Raw genomic sequence first — 23,218 nt, forward strand, 5'->3', positions numbered from 1 at the left:
ATAATAACCGTGAATCGTGTTGCAATAGAAAGTTCAAGTTGGTCGCTTTACCTTGGACAGGAAAAAGTTCTACAACTGAAGATATGACATGGAACCGCTTGTGTTTTGTGTTCAAGTTTATTCACAATACTGATAAAATGTCATCAGTCCTCTTTGCCTTTTGTATGTCTGCTGTTGCTGTTGTATTTTTTCACTGTTTTTTTTCATTTTTAGTATGGCTACAATCTTAACTGAAGTTTATGTAAGGGAAGGTGGTGATTCAGTCCGGTGAAGCTCATAGAATTTTTAAGTATTATTTATTTCTTTTTGTTTGGTTTTTTTTTTTTTAATTTTTTAATATATTTTTAGAAAAAAAAAAGTCCTTTTCTTTTTTGTTTTATTTTTTGTTGTTTTTTTTTCCTCCTTTTGTTTTATTTAAAAAAAAAGTTCACAAACTCAAGACGGAACTTTTTTCTTTGCTGGCTCCGTCCCCCTGTTCTGTTCTCTTAGGCTCCAAACTGGGGTAAAACGATGGTGGCAGTGGGAAGAGGGGGGAATATAAGCAGGAGCAAATGGAAATGTGGATGCTGGGAAGGGGTGTGGAGAGAGGGCAGAGCAGTCCTGCAGAGTCAGAGAACAGGACTGGCAGAAGGACGCTCATTCTGTTGCTGTAGCCTGGGGTGCTGGGTGCCGGGGAGAGGGAGGAGGGAGATGAATGGATCAATGGGCTATGAGGGGGAAGGGAGAGGAGCGTGTGTGGGGGGGATCCTCACTTTCGGTGCTTCTCCTCTTTGTCGCCGCTTTTGGTGCTGTTGTCTGTGTGGCTGTTGGGATTGTTGCTGAGGTACATTTTGTCCATGGCCTTGAGCGCCTCGGTGAGATAGTTCTGCAGGGCAGTGACGGCAGCACATACTGCCGGGCTCCCAAAGCCGTGCGAGATGAGGTTGAAGTGGGTCAGGCAGCTCTGGATGCCCGGCTCCAAAATGGGGTTGGGCCGCGAGTTCCCCAGGGGAGATCGGTCCTGAGCCAGCAGGTCGGTGAACTCTTTACAGATCTGTCTGTAGCACAAATGGAGCAGAGAGACAGAGGGAGGGAGGGAGGAAAGGGAAGAGAGAGAGAGAGAAATGAACCATCACTGGTGGCAGCAAAGCCTGTGCATTCTCCCTGCTAGATTGCACAAGCCCCTGGATCAAGGGGGCTCCTGCTCCTGAGCACACACACTCTCCTTTCTCCCTCTCCTCTCTATGCATCCTTCCCCAATTCTCACACTTCCTTGGCACACACAAAACTCTTCCCTTCACCTTGTGTGCACACACAACAGCACACCACACATTACACCCCAGCCCCATCCAACACACAGGCAGGCAACAGGAACATGGAGACATGTCTCTTGCCCCACCGTTCTCTACATGTTATCCCCAACACTCTCCACAAACACACATCCCCGTCCAGCTGCAGTTTGGAGCACAAACACAGTTTTAAGTTCCTGAGCAGGCTTAATAGACAGGCTATGATATCCAAAGGTAAGTTAAGGGATTTTTCCATATATTAGAAGATTCCTTTTTTTGGGGGGGAAACAGAGAGAGATATGGGCCTCTTCCTTCACAAGGCTAAAACACACACCTGTGTGTCAGGAAGAATGAGTGAGGGCAGAGCCGGCAACTGAGGATTTAAACTAGGGTATTCTGAAACATTTATATATGTAAATCTCTATTTCCAAATCCAAAGGGACCTTTCCACAGAGGGGAAGGCTGATGCTAACCAGCACCTGGAAATTTCCTTCCAGGGAGGTGAGAAGGGAGGATACGAGGGCATGATGCAGAAGATAGGTTATATCACCCACTCACTGCACAAATGGTTGGAGAAATAACACACCTTACAGCAAGAGAGTTCAGAGGTGTGTTGAAACAGTTTGTACTCTAAAACCCATGTTAATGTCTTAGAACCATAAAGCAGCTCCCATCTCCTGCTTGTGTCCTCTGGCACTGTGCCCTTTGGTGACACCTCCATTGGTAATTAAGGGCTACTAAACAACCCTTTTAATTTCCAGCAAACATACCAAACCAATAATTTTCTTTTCACACACCACCTGGAAATCTAAGCAGCCCCATCAACAATAAACTCCACTAGCATTTTAACTGCATACAGATTGTCATTTAAAATATATTTTTAACATCCCTGTATTGGCTACATAACACAACTGCTTAGGCAGGAAGAACCATTCCCGATTTTAATGAACTGAAATCGGTTTAATGTGCCAGTTTTATTTTACTGTCAATGAGAGGACTTCCCCTTCTACTTAAATTGATAAACTAAGTGAATAAGCCCAGAAGATGTTTTGCTTTGAAGAATGCTTTTTATGTAACTAAACATTCATCCTCAATTTGCACAATTCGCATTCAAGGTAATCTGTGCAAACTGATTTGGAGAAAACCAAGCTGGTCTGTAGAGTTCTCCTATACCAGGAGGACCAACATGCACCCTCACAACTTACAAAGCCATCAGCCACTGGTTATGCAGCAAACAAATATCTTCACAAATAAAACCCCCAAACTCGAGTTTGTCCCCCTCCCTCATTTCTAAGCAACATGCCAGAAAGTTAAATGTCTTACTTTGTAGCTAGAAGCATGTTTTTTCTTGTGACTTGCTCGTTTGGATCGGAATGTTGTCGGTTGAGAAATTCAGCTACTGCTTTGGCAGGAAATTCTGTCTCACAAACGTACCCAAAATCTCTAGCTAGATGTACTGCTTCTCCTGAATAGGGAGGCACGGGCGGGGATGGAAAGAAACACAGTTCATCAGTACACACCAGAGAGAAGCAAAAATCCACTTGAAAAAAAACCTCAAAAAACCCACTACATTCTACTTGGCTTTTCTTCTCAAAAGCTTGGACATTTTCTCTTTGAAAAAGTTAGGGCCAGAAATGTTAATTACATCTTATCTTGCATTTTTCCTTGCTTCAGTTGAAGGTAATGCAAATGCATACTTTCATAACAATTATTATGAGTGAAATCTCACATAAGAATTTTTTTTAATTCACATTGACTAAGAGATACTTTTAGACAGACAGGCCCCATCCACCTAGAATGTGTGCTTTGATTTACATCTCCATACCTATAGAGCCATTTATGTACATTTTATTCACAGCTATTTACTCTGAAAATGCGTTTGCCTCAGCCACATTTCTATATTCTTTTGCAATGCATCAATGATTAATATTGATCATAATTACTCCTAGAGCTCTTCTAAATAAAATGCATTAAACAGCTAAGTGTTTAAAATTTAACTTGATCGCATATAATTATATGTTCACCCCCAAACGATTAACCATGAGAATTTTAGGGCCATTCCACTGAGTCTGTCTGTTTTGTTGATTTTCAAATCTTTGGTTTTAATTTCCTGAACCAGTTGGTTTTTACTGCAGGGCTTCCTGCCATTAGCTCTAGCTCCGGAAGAACGCATGCGCCAATTAGAGCTTCAAAGCCTCAGTCCAGTGAGCTTGTTTCCATAAAATGGAGCGGATCATAAACAATAACAGTACTCTAGAAACTGCCTCATCGCTACGGGTCTTGAAGCCCCAGCAATGTTTATACTATCATCTCCCCAAAATTAGCCACCATCACTAAGTTATCTGAAGATCAGGCCTCTGGTTTTGTTTTTTTTTTTTAATCATTCTTTTCAAAGCCATTGTATATGAAAGCCAAACGAAACAATGGATTACCATAAAACCTTCTCCATATTCATTAACATCACAAATAATGTTAAGCATCTACCAAATCTAGACTTTTTACAAGTTTGCAAAGCCTTTTCAGAAACATGAAGACATGGTAATGCTCACGCAGTATAAATACAGTTTGGTCACTAATCCTGATGTTTAAAAAAATGACACCTGGCATCATCACACAGCACTTCTTTTTCCCCGGTCCCTTTGAACATGAAACATTTCTCGCAGAACACGAAGCACAACAACGAAACAAATTCTCACCTACACAACCAAACTTAAGCTGAACCTGGACAGTTCAGGCTGAGTTTAAAAGCATTTTACAAACTGAACCAGTCTGAAACGCAACCGAACTCATACGTAAGGGGAAATAAGGGAAAGAGGGGTCTATCCGCAGGCACCAGGCATACTTTGTGTCAGCCAGTGTGACACAGCCACTGCTTCAAAACTAAATGACAACAAACTCTTGATCTTCCCACCTCCCCGTACAGACAGCACAGGACATCCCAAAGCACTAAAGAAAGTTGCACCTTTTCCAGCCAAAGCAAAGCAGAGGAGAATGATATATCCAAGGGAACATGTGTTCTGAAAATGAGAACCAAAAGGGAGTGGGGGCTGGCAGTGGTGCAACTTTGAGGCTTTCAGGACACCATTAATTCATGGCTGAGGTCAAGGATTCCCAAATTAATTCAGGAAGTAATGGTCACGCATTTCTCAAATGCAGATGTCAGAAAAGTTAAATGATTTACTGTTATGTGGCTGCAGGCTGGGAGGGAGAACAAACTTAAAGTAGCTGCAGTCTCTGACATTTAAAATTGCTTGGTTGTCCACCTGTGGCAGAAGAACAGCAGTGAAGTATTAGAGGCTCTGCTGCCCGTAACTTCCAACTCAATACTCATCGGTCTCTTATGGGGCTCATAAGCCCACAACCCTCCTTCACAGTGACCCTTCCCATACTGCTCCCAATGAGATCTGCTTATTCCACAGAGGGATTACTCATGTGAATGAGTGAGCAAGATGGGGCCCTGAAAACATCTAGCTCGGAAACTTAAAAGCAAATAAATAATAGAACGCTTTGCTGAGTCTGCAGGACTCGCACAAACCTGTTTCAGGTTATAACAAAAAGCAAATGCACGCTATTAACCTGATCTTCCTTTAAGACACAGAAAATAACGCCCTTCCAAATGCCAGTGAGCAGCACCAGGAAAGGAGAAAGAAAACCCGAACGACCCAACAGCTAGTTTAGCTCTCTTCCATTTGGCAAAAGCAGCAGGCACATTTTCCAAACAAGCCCTCCCAGCTCTTTGAGTCACTTACCCTCTACAAGCGATGTGAGCAAGGTAACGTTAGCAGCTTTACGCCTCCCGGCTGGCAGGTTTAGTCCTATTTTGTCCAGTTTCTCCCTCAGAGATCTCCCTCCGTTTTTAGACTTTGCCCTGCACCACACAGAGAGGCGTTGAGAAATGGGGCTTGGGGGAACACCTGCCCCTACTCTGGCTCCCACCCACACATGCCCCCAACACATCCTTTCCCAGGGAAGGGAATAAAGGGTTTAGGCACAAGGGATGGGATACATGGCTGTGGGAGGCTCAAGACCAACTGCTGCTGAAAGCTGAATCCCATATATAGGGATGGTACTTTGATGTTTCCACGTCTAGAGAACAGTGGCCCTCACTAAGGACTAGATCAGCCCCAGAGCTGAAACAGAGCTCTGAGGTGTCTCCCTGAGCTCCCCAAGGCGCCATGGTCACAGGGGCAGCTTCTCCCCAGGCGCGAAGGGAAGAGGCCGATTTGCAGGGCCAAGCAGCCCCAGAGCATCGCTGCCCTCACACCAAACCCTACGTGGCCCATCTGTGCCTTGGCAGCAGAGCTGCGCTAAGCGGGGCTGCAGAGATGGGAGCTGCCTTAATTAATCCTGGATGTTATTCCCTGCCCGGGCACTGCCTAATTGCCTGGGTGAGGCCACGGGGTGGGAGCCCACGGCAGGGTGCCTGCCACTGAGTCTGTCCTGGGGGGTGCGTGGGGGTGTGCGTGTGCCCGCGGGGGTGTCCATGGCCACGGGAGGGACAGGGACACGCAGGGGCTCACGGCGGGGCGCGGGGCTGTTGCCATGGCGACAGCGCCGGGCCCTCCGCCGCGCGCGCCCCGCCCCCTAGCGGCGGCCGCCGCGCTCCCCCCGCGCCGCCGCCCCGCGCGGGCGCTCGTCCTCCGCCTTCCCTGCCTCCATCCCTCCCTCCCTGCCTGCCTCCCGCCCGGCAGCCCGCCTCCCGCGTCCCCCCGCCCCTCACCTCCGGAGCACTCCGCCCAGCAGGGAGGCGTTGAGGCACTCGGGCGGCGACAGGCGTCTCTGCACTTCCGCCACCGTGACCTTGTACTTGGAGGTGGAGCTGAGCAGCGAGAGGCGGCCCGGCACCGAGCAGAAGACCTCGTTGGGGTTCACCACCCCGCCGAAGAGCGCGTCCTTGTTGATGGGGATGGAGGAGACGGCGTTGTTGTTAGACTTGGAGAGGGACACGGGGCCTGCAGGGAGGGAGGAGCAGGGAGGTGAGGGTGAGGAGCGGGCGGGGAGCCGGGGAGGGAGGAGGAAGCAGCCGAGCCGCTCTCAGCGGCCAGCCCCGGCCCCGCGCCGCCTGCGGGGCAGCGGGGACGCAGCGGGGGCACCCCTCCCCTTTCTCGTCGGGAGGCGCAGGGAGAGAGCCGGGCATCCCTCGACCCGCAGCGGGGAAATTGAAAAGAGCCCGCAGCGGCCCCCGCAGCCCCTGTCGGGCGCCGCGGCCGCCGGGCGCCGCACGTCGGTACCGCCGTGCCGGGCGGGCAGCGCCCGGGCAGCGGCGCGGCCGGCAAGGCGTGGGGCAGCCCCGGGGCGCCGCCAGCGCACAAATTGAGACGTGGAAAATCCGTAACGCAGCGGAGGAGCGGCACCCCAAAATACAGCTTGATCCCTGCCCGGCGGCGGCCGGCGGGGACGTGCCGAGCCGTGCCGCCGTTCGGTGCCTCGGGTCCCGGCCGCCTTCCCTTTCTCCTCTGCCTTAGCCCGCTCCGCTTGGCGGGCGCAGTCCAACCAAGCGGGGGGCTCTCTCCGTTTTGGATAGATCACTTGTGACATTAATAGCTCTGGGAAGGCTAATAGATACAACAGGAGTTAAACGAACTCTTGAGATTACTAATAAAAGAGCCAATTATCATGTCGACTTGGAAAGAGCATCTCTTAAGATTTATCCCTTGCACATCTAATTTGACGTGACAAAGGCTTTACAGGCGGGGGGTGGGGGGGGTATGAAACTTCAGGTTCGCTGGCTGTACAGCGATTAGGGTTAGAGAGGAGAGTGCCTCTACTCAGCACCTCTCTCCTGTGATGGCCCGGGTATCCAAATTCCAGGCGGCCACGCAGCCATAGCATCCCTCAGAGCAGGCAGGAGCTAGCTGCGCCTTACCCCACCAGTTTTACTCCAACAGCGTCTCACTACACAGCATCCAAACACAAAACCCATCTCTTTCCACCCAGAACCTAATTTGCAAAATGCCCTGTGCCGCCTTTCCCAATCCTTCAGTCGTCCAAAGAATGACAGGAAATTAAAATCGAGTGAAAATTTGCAATTAATATTTAGCAAGATTTGGGTATCAACTTCCAAGCAGTTTAATCCAAATCCAAGTGAAGCAAGCGCACAAAGCCAACGAAAACCAAATCACCCTAACCACCAACAGACATCAGTTTCCAGAAACTCGCCCCTTGTTCTCCACCAGTCCACCTCATCACCGGCGTGATTTAAATAAGAAAACCCGAAGGAGGGGAACAACGATTTCGCTTTCACAGCTCCAGTTTACCAACAACGACTCAAGCCCTCCACTCAGCCAGATGCGCGGGGCAAACCATGAATCCCAATTGTTCGCTAAAGCACTAAAAAACCAGCTTGGATTTTCTAGATCTGCTAACATTTTGCCTCGTTAACAACAATAATAATTAAAATATCCGGCAAACGTGGCCATGTAAGAGGGTGGATTTCAACCCACATCGCCCGTTTTTCTTTGCTTCCAACCTTTCGGCCAACAGTACATGCCAGAGAAAGGAGCCCGGGGCCGGGGGGCTGGAGGGGAGAGGGGGGAGGCCGGGTAAGTCCTCCCTTCGAGCAGTCCCCAGCCTGTGACGACATGTTTGGTATGCGCAAGGAAGCAGCTTACCTTTCTTAATTACAGTTTGATCTGGGATGTTAATACCGGGGTCTTCTACGTGCTGCAACAAAAGGAACAGGCAGGGATGTCAGTGTACAACCACAACAAAAGGCAGGGAGGGCCGAGGTGGGATGGGGTGAAGGAGAAGTTTTGTGGTCCCCCCATTCCTGGGCACGGCGTGGGGAGGGAAAAACAGATCCTGCACGGAAAGGGGTTGTGGAGGGACAAGGGAGTAAAGAGATTTGGGGGAGGTTTCCTTTATCGAGAGGAATCCTGCATCCCTCCCAGTTCTTTCCCCGATCCCCAAGAAAAATAATAAATCACTCACACACCCCCGGGGCCCGAGTGGCCTTATGCTGCTGAGGGCTCCCTCCTCCCGTCCCTTCCCTCCTCCCCGGGAAGCAGCCCCGGCCCGGCCCCAGCCCTTCCCCGCCGCTGCGCCCGCTCCGTCTCCGCGCCCGCGGAGGGAAGGCACAAAGGAGCGCGGAGCGGCGCGGGGCCGGTGGGCGCCCCCACTATTGTCCCCTCGCAGGTTCCGCGGGCGCGGCTACAGCTGGGGTTCGCGCGGCGGAGTCACGACGTGATTAGAAAGTCAAATGAAATCATGTTTTCTAATTCCAAAAACTGACAGGCAATATAATGTCTGGCTGTGTTTACAAATTAACACCAGTGCTGCTGAGATAGAAGATTTCGCAATCGTTACAAAACCCAGGCATTACCATTTAAAAAACTATTACTTCCTTCTCTAGTCTTTGTCCAACAATAATACTGATTCTAACATTTTCCATTCTGTCTTGGATTTATGCTCCTGTTAATTGTGCCTGATCTCAATGATTCCGGGTGGATGGTACTAAGTTGCTTTATTACAGGTTTTATTATACTCAATGCTCTCATTTGTAACTTGCCTAAAGTGCTTCTGGATTTAAGTATAATTAAATTGAGAAATGTTCAGAAATGACTACTGCTGCAGTTCTTGTGTTTTAACTATATGGGGAAATATGATCCCTTTATGCATGCACCCTTAAACCCATAAAGTAAATGTAGTGTGGCATAATACTTTTATTTGTGTTATTTCTACACATATTCCGTACAGGGAGGACTGTTAAGTTTAAAATCCCACAGAGATATTTACGATTAAATAATTTTCACCATCTATTTGACTTTCTTAAATATTTAGCAGTCGTTTTTATTAAAGGTTAACTGTTGCAGCAACAGAAAAATTTAAAAATTATCCTCTCAGCTCAGATTTCTGTAACAGATTTTTTTTAAAGCAGATAAAATATACCTAAAAGATGCACCCTCTTATTTTATACTCTACTTCATGAAGCCTTCTGTTTCAGTCTTACAGAGAAAAAAAAAAAATTGCTAGATTGGCACAAGGATTTAAACCAGATGGCATTTGGTTTTCACGAAGTATAGCAGTGCTATTAATTCATAGATCTTAAGAGGAGGCTTCTTGAATCAGCCCACTGCCATGGAGCACAACTAAGGAGAGGCAGAATTCAAGAGAACATTTTAGGTCATGTTTTCCTACAGCAATCAGGGGCATGCAGTCAACAAATTAGTTTATTCTTACGATTGCCTCCATGTTATTTTATATCAAGTTTAAAGAGTCGACCTGCTTTTAACGGATCCAAATTGCTTACTAAATCCTCCACTTTGGAAAACGTATGCGTTTATTGCAAAACTGCTAAACACAACCAGCAATTTTCTGTGGCTAATTTAGCCAGATGAGGGCTGTAATAAATTCACTATTTTCTCTGAGTATAATTTACAAAAGATTTCAAAATGACCCCCAAAAATAGGTAAGTTCATCTGAACATTATCCTTGCAACACGAAACTGTACTCATTAAACTGTCAGCGAATATATTGTTGTAATATTTGATCCTGTAATTTGGGATGGCATTTCAGCAAAAATCACATCCAGATACCACAGTTCCCTCCTCCTCTTTCCTCCTGCAAGTCGAGCAGCTTCAGTCCCTCAGCATGATCTCTGTGGGCTTTAATAAATTTATTGCCATGTTCTAATTCCATTTTCAGGGAGAAACGCAGAAAGATGAACTTTGATCATGACCTATCATGTTGCATAAGGCCACTTTCCTAACTGAACAATAGCCCTGGCTTGCCTTTTAAGTAGCCTGTGCACTAATGTCATGCTTAATTAGAAATCATTTTTAAAGTCTGTACTCATCGATAATAGAATTAGGTCCCCCAAATAATGCATCCTCCAATAGGCTCCCAACATTTGATTTAATATAGGGTGTAGCAGGTCTGACTCGAATTCGATAACCTATAGGTAATGATTTATGAGGTCATCCCTTTGCACCGCTACTAAAGAAGGCGGCAGCATTTTAGTATGCCTCTTCCCTGATTTGTCAATTAATTCCTTTAGAGAAGAGGATCTGCCCATACCCTCTTATAACTTTGGATGTGGTTATTCCATATGCCAATCCTGTAATCACAGGAAACCAATTTTTCCTTCTTAGGCCACTTTCACCCACTTCCCCCCACACCCCCTTTTACATTTGTGAGATCTCGTTAAAGGTCCTCACAGGCATTTCAGACTCGTGTCTTTCCCAAGGCAGTAAGAAATCCCCAAATGCACGGCCCTGTGGTAATATTATACATTCTTCCAATCGTAACAGCTTATTGTCATTGAGAAGGAAAGATATTGTTAACGATGACAGTAATTTGATTTATTTATATTTTAGTGGGCAAGTTAGCGGGGAGACTCGCGCAGGGACGAGCTGCAAGAACCTTTTGTTCTAGGTGGGGGCTTCACTTTTCCCTGGGGGGCGGGGGGGGAGTTCTCTACTTCCCTTCCTCCTTTTTTTTTTTTTTTTTTTGGGGGGGGGAGGGCGGGGAGTGGGGGGTGTTCCTCCCGCTCCCTCCTTCTCCCCCCCGACTCTGAGCTCCCGCGGTAAGAGGGACGAGTGGGCCCCGGGGTGGCCCCTTGGCTTACCGGCACGTCCTCGATGGCGTGGGGGATGGAGTGGAGGGGCAGGTCGGCCAGCCCCGAGCCCAGCCCGTGCGGGGCATGCAGCAGGTCGTCGTGCCGCCGGTAGTCCCTGCGTGGGTCGAGCCCCGAGAGCTGGTGGGGCAAACCCCGGTGCGTGTGGAGCAGCCCCGTCTCCTGGCTCTGCCTCTGTCCCGGCCATCCTGGGTGCTGGGGCTGTGGCTGGGCATGGAGGGGGTTGAGGCTGTACGGGTCGTTCACGTGGGAGTAGGGGTCCTGAGACTGGGGGTAGATGGGCTGGTAAGGGGGGGGGAAGTAAGGGGGCTGGAAGTCGGCGTTGGGGGTGTGGGAGAGCGGTGGGGCGCTGGTGTAGGGAGACTGACCCACGGTCCCCAGCTGGGGTAACCGGGCTGTCCCGTTGCTGGTACTGTCGTGGCGCTCCTGAGATGGGGAACGGGAGCGGGGAGGGGGGGGGGAAAGGAGGGTTGGGGGGTGGAGGGGGCAGAGGAGGGGGAGGGGAAAGGAGAAAAGAAAAACAAAGATAATATCAAGCTTATTTTCCTCAAAATCGCCTTGAAAATTTCATCTATAGGGCAACGAGGGGCAAATCATCGTCTCCGAGGCGGAGAACAGCAGATTTGGAACCTCTCTGCCTCTGATTTCCCTTCCCAAATAATTAAGAGGCAGTCTCGTTTTTTAAAAAACCAATAATAACGGCAATAATGATAAAAGCCATAATAGCAATAATTACAACAGGACAGCTTATAATAATTAATAAAACATTGCGGCGATACAGCGTGGATTCACAACAGATCGTGCCCCGGCATTTCAGGAGCAGGTATTTCCCACAAATAAAAAGAATAATTCACAAGCGAGCATTATTGAAATAATAATTCTGCCACAACCCAAAATCCTTCCTCTGGCTCTTAACAGAATCGAGATAAATACTGTCGCTGACATTACCGATCGCGTCCCAAGAAAACCCTGGAAAACCCAAACCCACTGCCATTTTGTTACCAGAAAACGCCGAAATAGGCTCCAAACAAACGGGTAGTTGACCCTTAGAGTTTTAGAAATGTTTCAAGGAGAGAGCACTGCCGTGGTCCCCCGCCTACGGGGAGAGCCGAACCCCAGGTGCCCGGCAGAACCCCGGGCTCGCCAGCGTGCGATTTGGGAGCGGAGCGGGCAGCGGCGGCCCGGCCGCCGGGGAAGCGGAGGAATGCGGCAGGCAGCCGGGGGAAGCGCCGCCGCCCCGACGGGCGAGCGGCACCGAAATGAGCCCGGGAGCTTCGGCACGGCTCTGCCGGCTTTCGAGACCGGGCAGAAAAGCCCACATGAACGTCTGGGGTAAAAGGAATGGCCTCCACGGAGGAGGATTCGAAGGAAAGAACATCGGTCCCGAATCAGGGAAACGAGAAAGCGAAAATGCTACGTTTGCAGGTGGCAAGGTGAAGGAATCGAAGCGGTAAGGTCCAAGCAAAGGCGTGCGCTCGAAGCAGACAAAAAAAAAATAAATAAAAGGGGGGGGAGGGGGAGGGAAGAAAAGAAAAATAAAGAGTAGGGGAAAAAACGTAAACCACCGAATTTATAAAAATGGAGAAAAGGAAATAAAGCCCTCTCCAGAAAGCTGGGTGCGAAACCCCCACTGCCACCGCCGACAACAATAGCAACACCCAGCGCGCACCGAACCCCCTCCGAGAGAAACGTGAAGCAACTCACCATAGCCGAAAAACTGTGCACTAACATCTGCGAAGAGTCGGGGGTTACAAGCCAAGGTAGAAAAAATAACAAAAAGCCAGAGGAAAGGGACCGGCGAAGCGCGCAGCCCCCGGCGGAGCCCCGCGGGTGCGGGCGCGGAGCGGGCGCGGAGGGAGCGCGGCCGGAGCCCGGCGCTAGGCGCGGGCGGCAGGACCGGGGAGCCGGGGCTGCTCCTGCACCGCGGGCGCGCCACGATAATCCATCAGAACTTGCACCGATCTCTGCTGCCCTTCATCGGGTGTTCCCAAGGCGAGCTCTCTATCCTGGCGCGGTGTGAGGAGTCAAAGTTGGTTGCTTTTTTCTTTTCTCTTTTTTTTTTTTTTTTGGGGTTTTTGTTTGTTTGTTTTGCGCTTTTTTTTTTTTTTTTTTTTTAGCGTGTGTGTGTTTCTTTCTTAATCCTTTTTTTTCCCTCTGACTCTTTCTTTTCCTCCTTTGACTTAGCTGCTGCTTCACTTGAGCTCCTAATAACAGATCTGCTGCCTTCCTGGAGACTCCTAATAGCAGATATTCATGACTATTAATATTACACGAACACTTAATAAGGGAAGAATGGCTGGAAATCGAGCGTGAAGCGAGAAGGCAACTCAAGGCAGAGCCTGTTCTAAATGACGTCCATTGAATGAAGAATCAGTGTATCTAATCAGAGATGGGGGAGAGGGAGAGGGAGAGAGAGACAAAAAGGGAGAGAGAGGGAGCGGGAGAGAGAGAGGGGGCACATGCTGCTGCGTCTGACGAATCACAGGAAAGGGGCAACATTTTAAAAGGTTGCAGGGCATGCAAAAGTGAAAGAGAAAGAGATCCGGAGAGAGGGAGAGGGTGGGAGCCAGGAGGGGGGTGCAGAAAGGGGGGGGGGGGGGCGGGGAGGGAGTGGGAGAGACGGGCAGAAGGAGAGAGGGGAGGGGGCGCGGGATCTCCCCCCTCATCCTTCCTCACCTTCCCTTCCCTTCCCCCAGGCTGCCGCCCCCCCCATGTCCCCAGCCCCGCAGTCCTTCGCGGGCGCACCTCGGGCTGCGGCTGCTGCGCGTAGCCGGCCTCAAAGCCCAGGGAGAAGAGCGGCTGCTCGCTTCCCGCTTGGTTCTTGCTGCCCTCGGCCGCACCGCCGCCGCCTTTGCGCGGGGTGGGCTCCGCGGGACCGCCCGCCGCCGCCGCCCCGTCCATGCCTCGACGGCGCCCCGCCGAGGGGCTCCCCTCGCCGCTGCCCCCGCGGCGGCCGCCCCGCGCCGCCGAGCAAGCTCGCCTCCGTGCCCCACGTCCCGGAAACCGGCTGGGAAAGTTTTTTTGGGTGTCTCCCCCTCTGGGTGTCAGCCCTCCTCCTCCTCCTCCTCTTCCTTCGGTTCGAGCCCAACGCCGAGACCAGCGGGCGCCCGGGGCGGGGGGGCTGGGGAGCCCAAGGAGCATCCGCCGGGCTCCCCGCGGCCCCCCTCTCGGAGGATCCGGGAAGAGACGGAGGAAATAGGCAGGAGGCAGCAAGGCGGGGAGGGAAGGAGGGCGGGAGGAACGCGGTGGGGAGCGGGAGTCGGGAAAAGAGGCAAGGCGAGCGCTTCTCCCGGCCCAGACAAGCCGGGGCTCCGGCGCAACCCGTCGGACTGGCTGTGCAACTCCCAAACAACTCCCTTAAAACAGGCACCGCTCCGCTCGCCGCCGCCGCTGCCCCGCCGCAGCCGGCGCGCCGCCGGCGCCCGGCCCCACGCTCCGCCCGCCGCCCCGACCCCCCGGCGCTCCGGCCGCCCCGGGCGCTGAGCGCGGCTGGCCGGGCTTTTATGCCCTTTTTCTGGGCTTATCTTTGGGGTTTTTTTCTTCCCATTCTCTCTCTCTCTTTTTTTTTTTTTTTTTTTTTTTTATAATTTTAAGGCAGGTTCTACCCCCCGAAGGGTACAGCCACCCTCTTTTCCATCCTCTCTTAAAAGTGTTCTCGCATCCGCTCCCGAGGTAAACACGGAGAGCCAACTCCACACGTACGCACAAAATCTGGCCGGTTCGAGAGGCGGCTGCTGCTCTCTCCGTGTTTGTGACACCTCGGTGCCAAAGTCCCATTAACGCAAGGCAACAAAAGCCATTTGCGATTAAATCCACACGCTCACACGTGTGCAAACTGGAAGACCGGTCCTGAGGGGAGGGAGGGGGAAGAGGCACGCTTTCCACCCGAAATGCAGCTGAGGAGTATGTGTCTTTTTTCCGGGTTGAAAAAAAAATTTAAAAATCCAAAAGAGCAAAAAACCCCAACAAAAAAAAAAAAAAAATTAGCCAACTAAAAAATAATGAAACTAAAAATCAGCCAACTAAAACAATAATTTCAAAAACACTACACAACCCACAGACTCCAACACCCGACACCTCATTCATAGAAATCAAGCACCCGCCGGCGAGTGGATCTAAAGCTCAGCTCCCGCATCGGGAGACAGCTTCATCCCAAACTCCTCGATCAGGGACTAGATCACCAAATCACTTAGTCGGCGCTGAGCCTGCCGAATCCTCAGTCCCTTTCCTAAACTACAGCATCACCCAAAACAGCGTCAGGGTCGGACGGGAGAGTGCCCCCTTCGACCCAGAGATGCATGTCGGCAAGGTTCCGCCGAGGCTGAGGGGATCTTCCCGCGTGGGTCAGGACCAAATAACAGCGTTCACTTGCAAAAGTAGAGTCTTTTATTGCGCGGTTTGAACCCACTGCACAAGCAACTTTTTCGAAACGGGTGACAGTAATATTCGTTGTTTTGAGACTAGGTATGGGTCCTGGGCATCGCTCTTCTTTTTCTTCTTCTTCTCCTTTTTGTCAGATTAAAAGACACTCGCCTCTTTGTAAAAATATGGATGCACATACAGGCACAGAGAGAGATGCGCGCACACAATCTGTGCTGAACGGCTCCAAAACCGAATGAGGTGGATTTTATTTATTTTTTCCCAAGCGGTTAAATTACTGTCTCAAACCCGTGGGAATGTGGCCCTGAAAATTAGGAGGCTGGGGGAACACTGCTCCCAAAACCCATTATTTCATTTAGGCAGCTAACCCCTGTAAATTTGTGCAGCTCGGTATAATGAACCCGCAGATATATCGAAAAGGCTGCATTTAAGCGTCGGTCCTGAGCCAATTTATTTGGATGCCTCGGGTACCTAGAGTGCAAGAATAATTCTCTTCCCTTTGTCTCTTGGCCCTCTCATTCATTCATCTGTCCATTCATTCAGCCAGCCGCCTATCCATCCATCCATCTATCCATCCATCCATATGGATGAGTGTAGCATCCTACAAGAGCCTTATCTACGGAAGATCTACCTATAGACCAGGCTGCTTCTGGATCCTGTTTGCCTTTCCTCATACATTTCCGACAAAGCCGTGTTTCCACAAGCCCCGAAGTTCCTGGGGAAGGACCCCAGCCCCTCTCCGGCTGCAGGACAGCAAGGAAGCCTGACGACGGAGCAGAAGTTTTCCTAAACGAAATTGAGAGACGGAGGGATGCTGAAGGCTCCCGCTTGTAGCTGCGCGGCCGGGGCTTTGCCCGGGCCCGGGGGAAGCGCTTACCTCACATTCCTCATACTTGATATTATCCGTCAGTTTCCAAAGCATTTTCATGGATTGGCGTGAGAGAGAGGATTTGGTTCTCCCTGCCTTGCCTCTCCCTACGGTGGCGGTGCCGGGCGGCGTGGGGAGCGCGGCTGGCGGAGGCTCGGCAGCGCTCCCGTCCGCGCTCGGAGATCTCCCTCTAATGGTGGAAACTTTTCCCTTTTCCAGCTCTTTACCCACAGTCTAATCGCCTCATTAGCATATCAACAACAGCCCAATTGCTCGCCAGCACAACAACCTGCAGCGATGGACACAGGTAGAAGGGACCCACGAGCAAGGGAGAAAAAAAAAAATAACGACAAAAAAGGTTTCTTCGACTTGTCGAGCCCCGGCGAGGTGGGGGCAGTGGGCCCTGCCTGTCTGCCTGCGGGCCGCCGCTAGCCCCCGCGCCTCTGCCTGCCAGCGGAAAGTGGCCAGTGAAATCAAAGAGGCTACCGTCCTATTCGCAGAAAGTTTCGGACTAGCCATGAAACCACACCATGGAAATTAATTCTCCCCCTTCCCACTTTTTTTTTTTTTTTTTCCCCCCCCCACGGAAGTTAAAGGAAGCAAAGCGAGGAGAAATGAGACTCGTGTCCTGCTCGAATGAGATTATTGTCTGCGGAGGCTTCTGTTGCCCTCTGGATTTAGTCTTTTTTTGTGGATATTTTAAAAGCTTCTTTGCTTCACAAACTATTTTTTTTCCTTCTCGACTCTGTTGGCTATTGGTCTTCAAAAGAAAAAACACCACCCCAAACAAATACAACATTATCTCCCAAACAGAAGTGGGCGAGTGGCAAATTGACTGTAGCAGGAGCCAAAAAGTCTTTTGCAAGTACTTGAGCAAAATGACAAAACAATGACCACAATAAAACTTTGGTACTTTCTTAGGTGGAGCGCTTCGTTTGCTTAACAATGTGCCGCTAGGGAGCACTCAGGCTGCCCTCCTGGGGGGCTTGCTTCTCCACCTTTTTCCTCTTTTATTTCTCCGTGTACCCAGCCTTGATACAGCCACCGAAAAGCTTCTCTTTTCCCGTTTTATTTCCTTTTTTTTTTTTTTTTTTTAATGGTTTTTTCCCCTCTCTGGGTGATCCTTCTCTTCACAGAAGGGCAAGGCTTTCCTCTCTCCGCTGGGCTGGCGTGTCGGGCCTGGCGCAGCTCGCCACACTAGCCATGTCCCCAGGCGTCCCCAGGAGCCGGGCATCCCTATGGCTGCCTATGCACCTGGCTGCCCCGCTGCTCACCGAAACTTCCTTTTGCCGACGGCAAAACCTGCCTTGTCGGCCTGGAAGACCCTCCCGGGGCAACCCTCCCCTTCCCCCTCCCGTCCTCGACGTCGGAGGAAAATTTACTGCCTCTAGGAGCAAATGGCCCCTGCACTCCGATGAGGAGCCGCCGTGGGCCCTCGGGGACCCGGCCCACGTGTCGCCACGCCGGGAAGGGTGGCAAAACCTCCGGGCTCCCTGGACTGCCCCTTCACACACACAAACATCCATGTCTCCTAAACGGATTTTTTTTTTCCCTTCCCCCCTCCTCCACCATACTCCGACCCCCGATGCTCTTTTTCACCAGCGCTTTTGTCTACCACTGGCAGGAGAGTAAATTGTTGTTTTTACTCCCATTGAGGTTCAAATGGAGCTGGCAGATTAAGCCTAGTTAATGCCCCGGGGGGGTGCGGGTGATGAGAAAAAGAGGAGGGAAGGGGGTTGACGAAGGGGCCCATGGCCCCTTAGCGCCGTCCTGTCTGAACCGGGGCGGTCGGGAAAGCCTCCCCACCCGCGACAGCCTCCCAGCTGCGGCTGCTCGGGACTCCCGTGGGCCAAAGGCCTGACCCTTTCGCCGGCTCTCTCCGGGCCGGTGGAGCGCAGGGCTCCGAGGGGAGGGGGATGGTTTTCCCCGAGAGATCCACGCGGGGCAGCGGGAGGCGAGTCCGCGCGGCCCGGCCCCTCCGGCCAGGCGGGGCGAGGGGGCCCCGCAAGCGCCGGGGAGAAGGAGCAAGGAAGGCCGGGGTGTAAAGAGAAGTCGGGAATCGAATTCTAGGCAGATAACCCGTAAATGCGATTGCGCAAGAATTTATTTCAGTGAAAGAAAAATCTTCTTTTGATCGCTTTTCTGTATCGGTCTGATAAAAAGATGTTAGCCGATGAAAAAATAATTTTAATTACTTTTGTTTACTTATTTTAATTCCTCACCTTTTTTTTTTTTTTTTTTAACGACTTGCTGCTGCCCTAAAGAAATAAAAAAAAATATAAGGTAGTCTAAGGGAAGACTAAGTCGAGAGATTCCAAAAGTTGGGAGCAGAATAAGAAACTAGGCTCCCATCTGGAACTAGACTGTCCTGGGGAAGAAATAAATTCTTAAAAAGTCCTTTTCTCTAAGAAAATCCCGTGTGCTTGAACAGGACGGTGCATCTTCCCTTTCATTAGTCGGCAAGCTGCGGTCATCTGGCCCGAGCTTCAGGGCGCTCCAGGGTTTTTCAAGTGTCTCCCGGTCCGTGAGCCTCCGTAACTCCACACGTGTAGCCTCGCCCGTGGTGCGCGCGGGTCCCCTCGGGTCCGCGGGGCAGGCCGAGGCCGCGGCGGGCCGCCTGTTCCCCGTCTGGCCTTTTTCGCCAATGGGTTCTGCTTTTCTCTTCAGCTCATCCCGCGGGAGTGCTTTCCACAGGCGCCCCGGCGCATCTACTACCGGGTGGGACCCGGCAGCGTTGTTTTTCCGTGGGACAGGCTGGGGTGGGAGCTCGCAGAGAGGTTTCAGCTCCCGCGGCACATCCCCGATGCGTGCCAGGTCACGCTGGCGGCTGCGGGCCCTGCCCCGCGTGGGGTCCCGCCGCGTCCCGTGGCAGCCCCAGGGCTCCGCGGCGGGCCGGCCGCCGCCAGCCCCGGGCACAGGGACGCCAGGCGGGCACACGCCGCCCTCGCCCGGCCCACGCTGCCGGGGTCGTGTCACCCGCGGCGGCGGCGGAGCAGCCCTCGCCTCTGCCGACCCCAGTCCACCGCTCTCTACCTGTTGCAGCCGGGCCCCGCGAGTGGCCGCGGGCAGCCACAGCACCGAGGGCCGCAAAACGCCCAACACCAGCGTCAGGCTCGCCCCCAACTCCCTCCGGGCCCGTCACCTTTCTCGCTCCAGCCCTGCCTCCCGTCCCAAAGTAACAATAAACCCCCCCAGGGCAGAGGGTCACCTTACCTGCCAGTCCCCCATCTTGGCAAGGATAGACATCCTGGCTGCGGGCTCCGAGTCCCCAGGTCCCTGCTGGTCATGGACTGCGAGGGCAAGCCACTCGCCTTGGATGCCTGTGGGTAAATCCTCCCCTTACCTGAGCCGGGACTCTCTCACCTGGCCATAAAGAGCTGGGTGCTCCCTGCCCGCGCCTGCGCGCTGCCTCCGCGCTGCCTGCGCGCTGCCCCCCGCCACCGCGCTCCCACCGCGCCCGCCCGGCCCCGCCGCTCCCGGGGGACCGGGCACGGGGCTCCCCGGGAGGCTCCCGAGCGTGCCCCGGGCGTCCTGCAGCCGCCGGACCCCTGCCCGCTTCGCCACGGTGTCGCGTCCCGGCTCTCCCGCAGCCGGGTGAGCGTCCCGGTGCTCCCCCAGCCGCGGGCAGAGGACAGCTCTGTCCGGCCGGGTGCCCGCCCGCGGCCGGGGTGGGGGCGGGCGAGCCCCCCAGGATTCACATTCCCCCGGGGGGCCGGTGGAAGTTTATCTCGGGGGCAAGTTGTCAAGGACTACATGGACGTAGTAGCAGTAGTAACAGTAAAATAATAATAATAATAATAATAATAATAATAATAATAATAATAATAATAATAATAATAATAATAATAATAATATCAGTAGCCCAGAAAGGCAAAGCACCGGGATGGCTGAACTAGCCCAGATGGGTGACGGAAGCACTGCAAATTGCCTGGGGAGTCCAGGGAGAAGCAAAGACATCTCCCCCAGCGCAGACAGACTTTCCAGCCGCTGGTACGGGGGCCAAGAGGGGGCGGGCGGCCGGGGTCAGTCCCGCCGGGCTGCGCGGGAGCGACGTGCGGTGAGAGATGCTGCGTTCCCCCGGGGGAAGGTGGCCTGCGACAGCCTGTGGCCCTTGGGCCTCTCCATGTCCATACCCCTTGTCCCCGCCCACGTTTTGTTGGGTTTTTTTTCCCTCGGGGATTCAAGTGCCGAAGTGCCCTGGAAGCTCGCCAGTGTGTCGCGCAGCCCTGATTTCACACCCCGAAAAAGTGAGGAAGCACGGACTCTGCCTCATTTCTATGAGCAGGACACTGGGGGCGTGGGGAGAAGCAGTATTCCAGCTACAGGGTTCTGGGGAAGGATGCAAACAATTTCCACTTCGCAGTTGCACAGCAAGCCCTTTCACATTTCAGAGACAGGTGAATGGGGCATCATATCCCGGGCATGGGAAGTTTGAGGCTTCCTGGATGTTGGGGTGCATTGTCACCCACCAATGAGGCTGGGCTGGGTTGGGTCCTGCGCTGACTCCAGTCTCCAGTAGCAGGGAGGAGATCACATCCCCTCGCCCCACCATAAGGGCTTGGATACAAGGACCTTACAGAAGGCAGTTCCTGTCTCCAGGCAGGTGGGACGAGGGGAGCAAAAGCTGGCACCCGCAGCCATTGGATCCCGGGGGAACGCCGGGGCCGCGGGCAGTCGAATCGTCGGCTCCTACGAGGATCCGCTTGTCATGCACCGGCCCAGCGAGCCGGGGTCGGCGGAGACCGGGCACCCTCGGCGGGGACCGGCGGCTCCTGCGCGTCGGCGGGGCGGGGCGCGGTCAATGGGCCGTGCGAGGCGCGCTTCGCACCGCCGCGCTCAGCGCCGGCCCTCGGTGTACAGTTAGCGTCAAATTACAGCAATTAACCGGGCACCGGAATTTAATTACACAGCCCTGCCCCTTTCCCACCCCCCTTGGACCTGGGGAGCCTCCTGCTCGGGGACGACGTGGAGAAAAAACAGCCCCGTGCAAAACGGGAAAGGGATGGGGAAGATGCACAGAGATTTCGTGGCTCCGGAACCTGCCGCCTCTCCTTTCCCTGCTTGCTGCTCGCCCTGCCCCCTCGAGCCCTCTCCAGGTGCCAACAATTTTGGCCCCATAACGATTATTTAAAATGTCAGCTTTTATTATTATTTTGCCGAGAGGGGTGGGGAAAACAATTCGATATAAAGTTGGCCTTCTGCTAAACGTTCCCAGTAAACTTCGGCGCCACACTTCTCTCGGGAGGATCTTTCCCTTCTGCCTAACTCCAGCGCTCCCCACACAGGGTTAATTCTCCGGGCTCAGGACCCGGCTCCCACAGCCCGGCTGTGTCCCGCGGCACTTGGCAGCGAGGCAGCCCGAATACAGCCGGTCCGCGGGGCGTGAACCGGGTTTTCGGGACTATGGGCAGTCCTGGCTCGCACCGGGCTCATCCGTGCTGGTTTTTTTTTAGCCTAGGGGAAGAGGGCATGAGCTGGGCGCGCAGCAGAGCCCGGGGTTGTGGGGAGCTCCTTTTCCCCTCCCTGGGGCATTAGGTGACCCCACTTACTGGGTGAATATGACTTCCCTGGCCCGCGTTTATAGGGCGCCTTTCCCTCGCAGCCTTGAGGGCACACCCGGGCCATGGAGGGGGCTGAAATCGCCGCACCCTGAGCTACTGTCATCCCTGAAGTGCCAGCTCTGTCTCGTCCTGCCGCCTGCCTCCTCCCTGTGCAAAGGGAAACTGAAGCACCTTTTCTCCTCAGACAAAACTGTCTTCTAGCACAAAGACATGTCCTCGCTCCTCTATGTCACACCGTCTGGTTCACTGGTCGGTAGCAATTTTGGCAGGTGGCTCCGAGAGAGTCATCGCCGAGCTCTGTGCGCCCTGAATTATTTCCGATAGACACGACGGGTTCTTCCCCATGTGTCACAGCGCGGGTTGCACACGGGGCAAAGCCCTGCCCGCTTCCCTTTCCCTCCACCGGCAGCTTTCTTATGGCTAAACCCCGCCACGGATCTCTTCCCAACGAGAAAGTAGGGAAGAGATGGTCCTGGGGGTCATTCACCTTCTCGGCGTCGAGGTTCCCCAGGCGGTGTGAGTTACCGACTGTCCCCACCAGCCCGGCTCCCAGATGCCAGACGGGTCTTTCCAACTCCCTCCTGCCTGTTCTGCCGGCCTCCAAGGCGAGCCGCATGAACATTTAGAGAAATCTGGCTCCTGATTCTCTGTGGGGAGTTTAGGCTTGGTTATTCTTCTCACTGTTGTTTTCCAGTTCTCCTTGCCCCAGTACCACCCGGCTTGGGGAGAAGCTCCATGTTGCTGATTTCCGCCGGCTCACTGACACATAAATAGCTTTTTTTTCCTTTTTTTTTTTTTTTTTTTTTTAATTTTTCTTTCTCTAAAGTAATTTTTGGCAGTGGCCGGCCTGCGCCCGTGGTTCCACTTGCAGCCCAAGGCCAGCAGGGGCGGCGCTCCGCGCCGTCCGGGACAGACAGTCCGCGGAAGACGCGGCCGGCAGCGGGGCGGCCGCGCTCCCCGGCGGGGCCGGGAGAAAGCACGCCCTGCCTCGTCCTCTGCCCAGGCTGAACTCCCGGCGTCAGTATTTTCGGAAAGAGAAAGGAGAGATCCAGGTTGGTGTGGGTCCACCTCAGCTTTACGAGGCTGGGGGGAAGCGCGACGGCCGCTGTCCCTGGGATGCGGGCTGCTTTCTCTGTGCGCATGGGGTGTCTTCCCGTGCTCCCCTTACAGCAAGAGGGGACCAGAAAGAGAGGCAAAACCCGGCAGGACATAAAAACACCCCAAACACCGCAAACCCTACAAAGCAAAGACAAAAAAAGAGAGAGAGAGAAAAAAATACAGATACTCCCCGCCCTTTTTCACTCGCACTTTGCGGTCCAACACGATTCAATTACTTTTGGGAGGCCGGTGCCGGAGAAGGGGAGGTGCCGTGTCTCGGATGTTAGCGGAGAGGTTTTTTCTCTGTTGATCTGGGGGTTTGTGTCTTGTTTTAATGCCCTACTGTGGGAGAGACGGGCCCCCGAGCAGAGCAGTCTCAACTCTGCGCCCAGTGTGTCCGGGATAGCCCTTCCGATGAGCGGCTTGGGATGTTGCAAAGGAGAGAAAAGAAAGGATAAGAGAAGAAATC

The 23,218-nt window shown here is 52.9% G+C and overlaps 1 protein-coding gene across 5 annotated transcripts; it reads right to left on the bottom strand.

The window, feature by feature from the left end:
* Window positions 1-314: 314 nt before the first annotated feature.
* TFAP2A (transcription factor AP-2 alpha) lies at window positions 315-19,460 on the bottom strand. 5 transcript variants are annotated; one of them, XM_085571478.1, is made up of 7 exons: window positions 19,304-19,460; window positions 10,834-11,268; window positions 7,880-7,931; window positions 5,989-6,220; window positions 5,018-5,136; window positions 2,592-2,733; window positions 315-1,037 (listed from the first exon to the last, which is right to left on the bottom strand). In XM_085571478.1, the coding sequence occupies exons 1-7, from the start codon at window positions 19,334-19,336 to the stop codon at window positions 749-751; spliced, it is 1,302 nt and encodes a 433-aa protein (XP_085427604.1). In that variant the 5' UTR covers window positions 19,337-19,460; the 3' UTR covers window positions 315-748. The 5 variants fall into 5 exon arrangements, with proteins under 5 accessions (XP_085427604.1, XP_077641950.1, XP_085427603.1 ...); XM_077785824.2 differs by lacking the exon at window positions 19,304-19,460 and adding an exon at window positions 16,100-16,282; XM_085571477.1 differs by lacking the exon at window positions 19,304-19,460 and adding an exon at window positions 13,588-13,998 and having other exon boundaries at window positions 10,834-11,109.
* Between the last annotated feature and the right edge of the window lie 3,758 nt (window positions 19,461-23,218).

This window comes from Lonchura striata, chromosome 2 (assembly GCF_050655825.1).
Source record: "Lonchura striata isolate lonStrDom1 chromosome 2, ASM5065582v1, whole genome shotgun sequence".
In the NCBI taxonomy this organism is placed as follows: domain Eukaryota; kingdom Metazoa; phylum Chordata; class Aves; order Passeriformes; family Estrildidae; genus Lonchura; species Lonchura striata.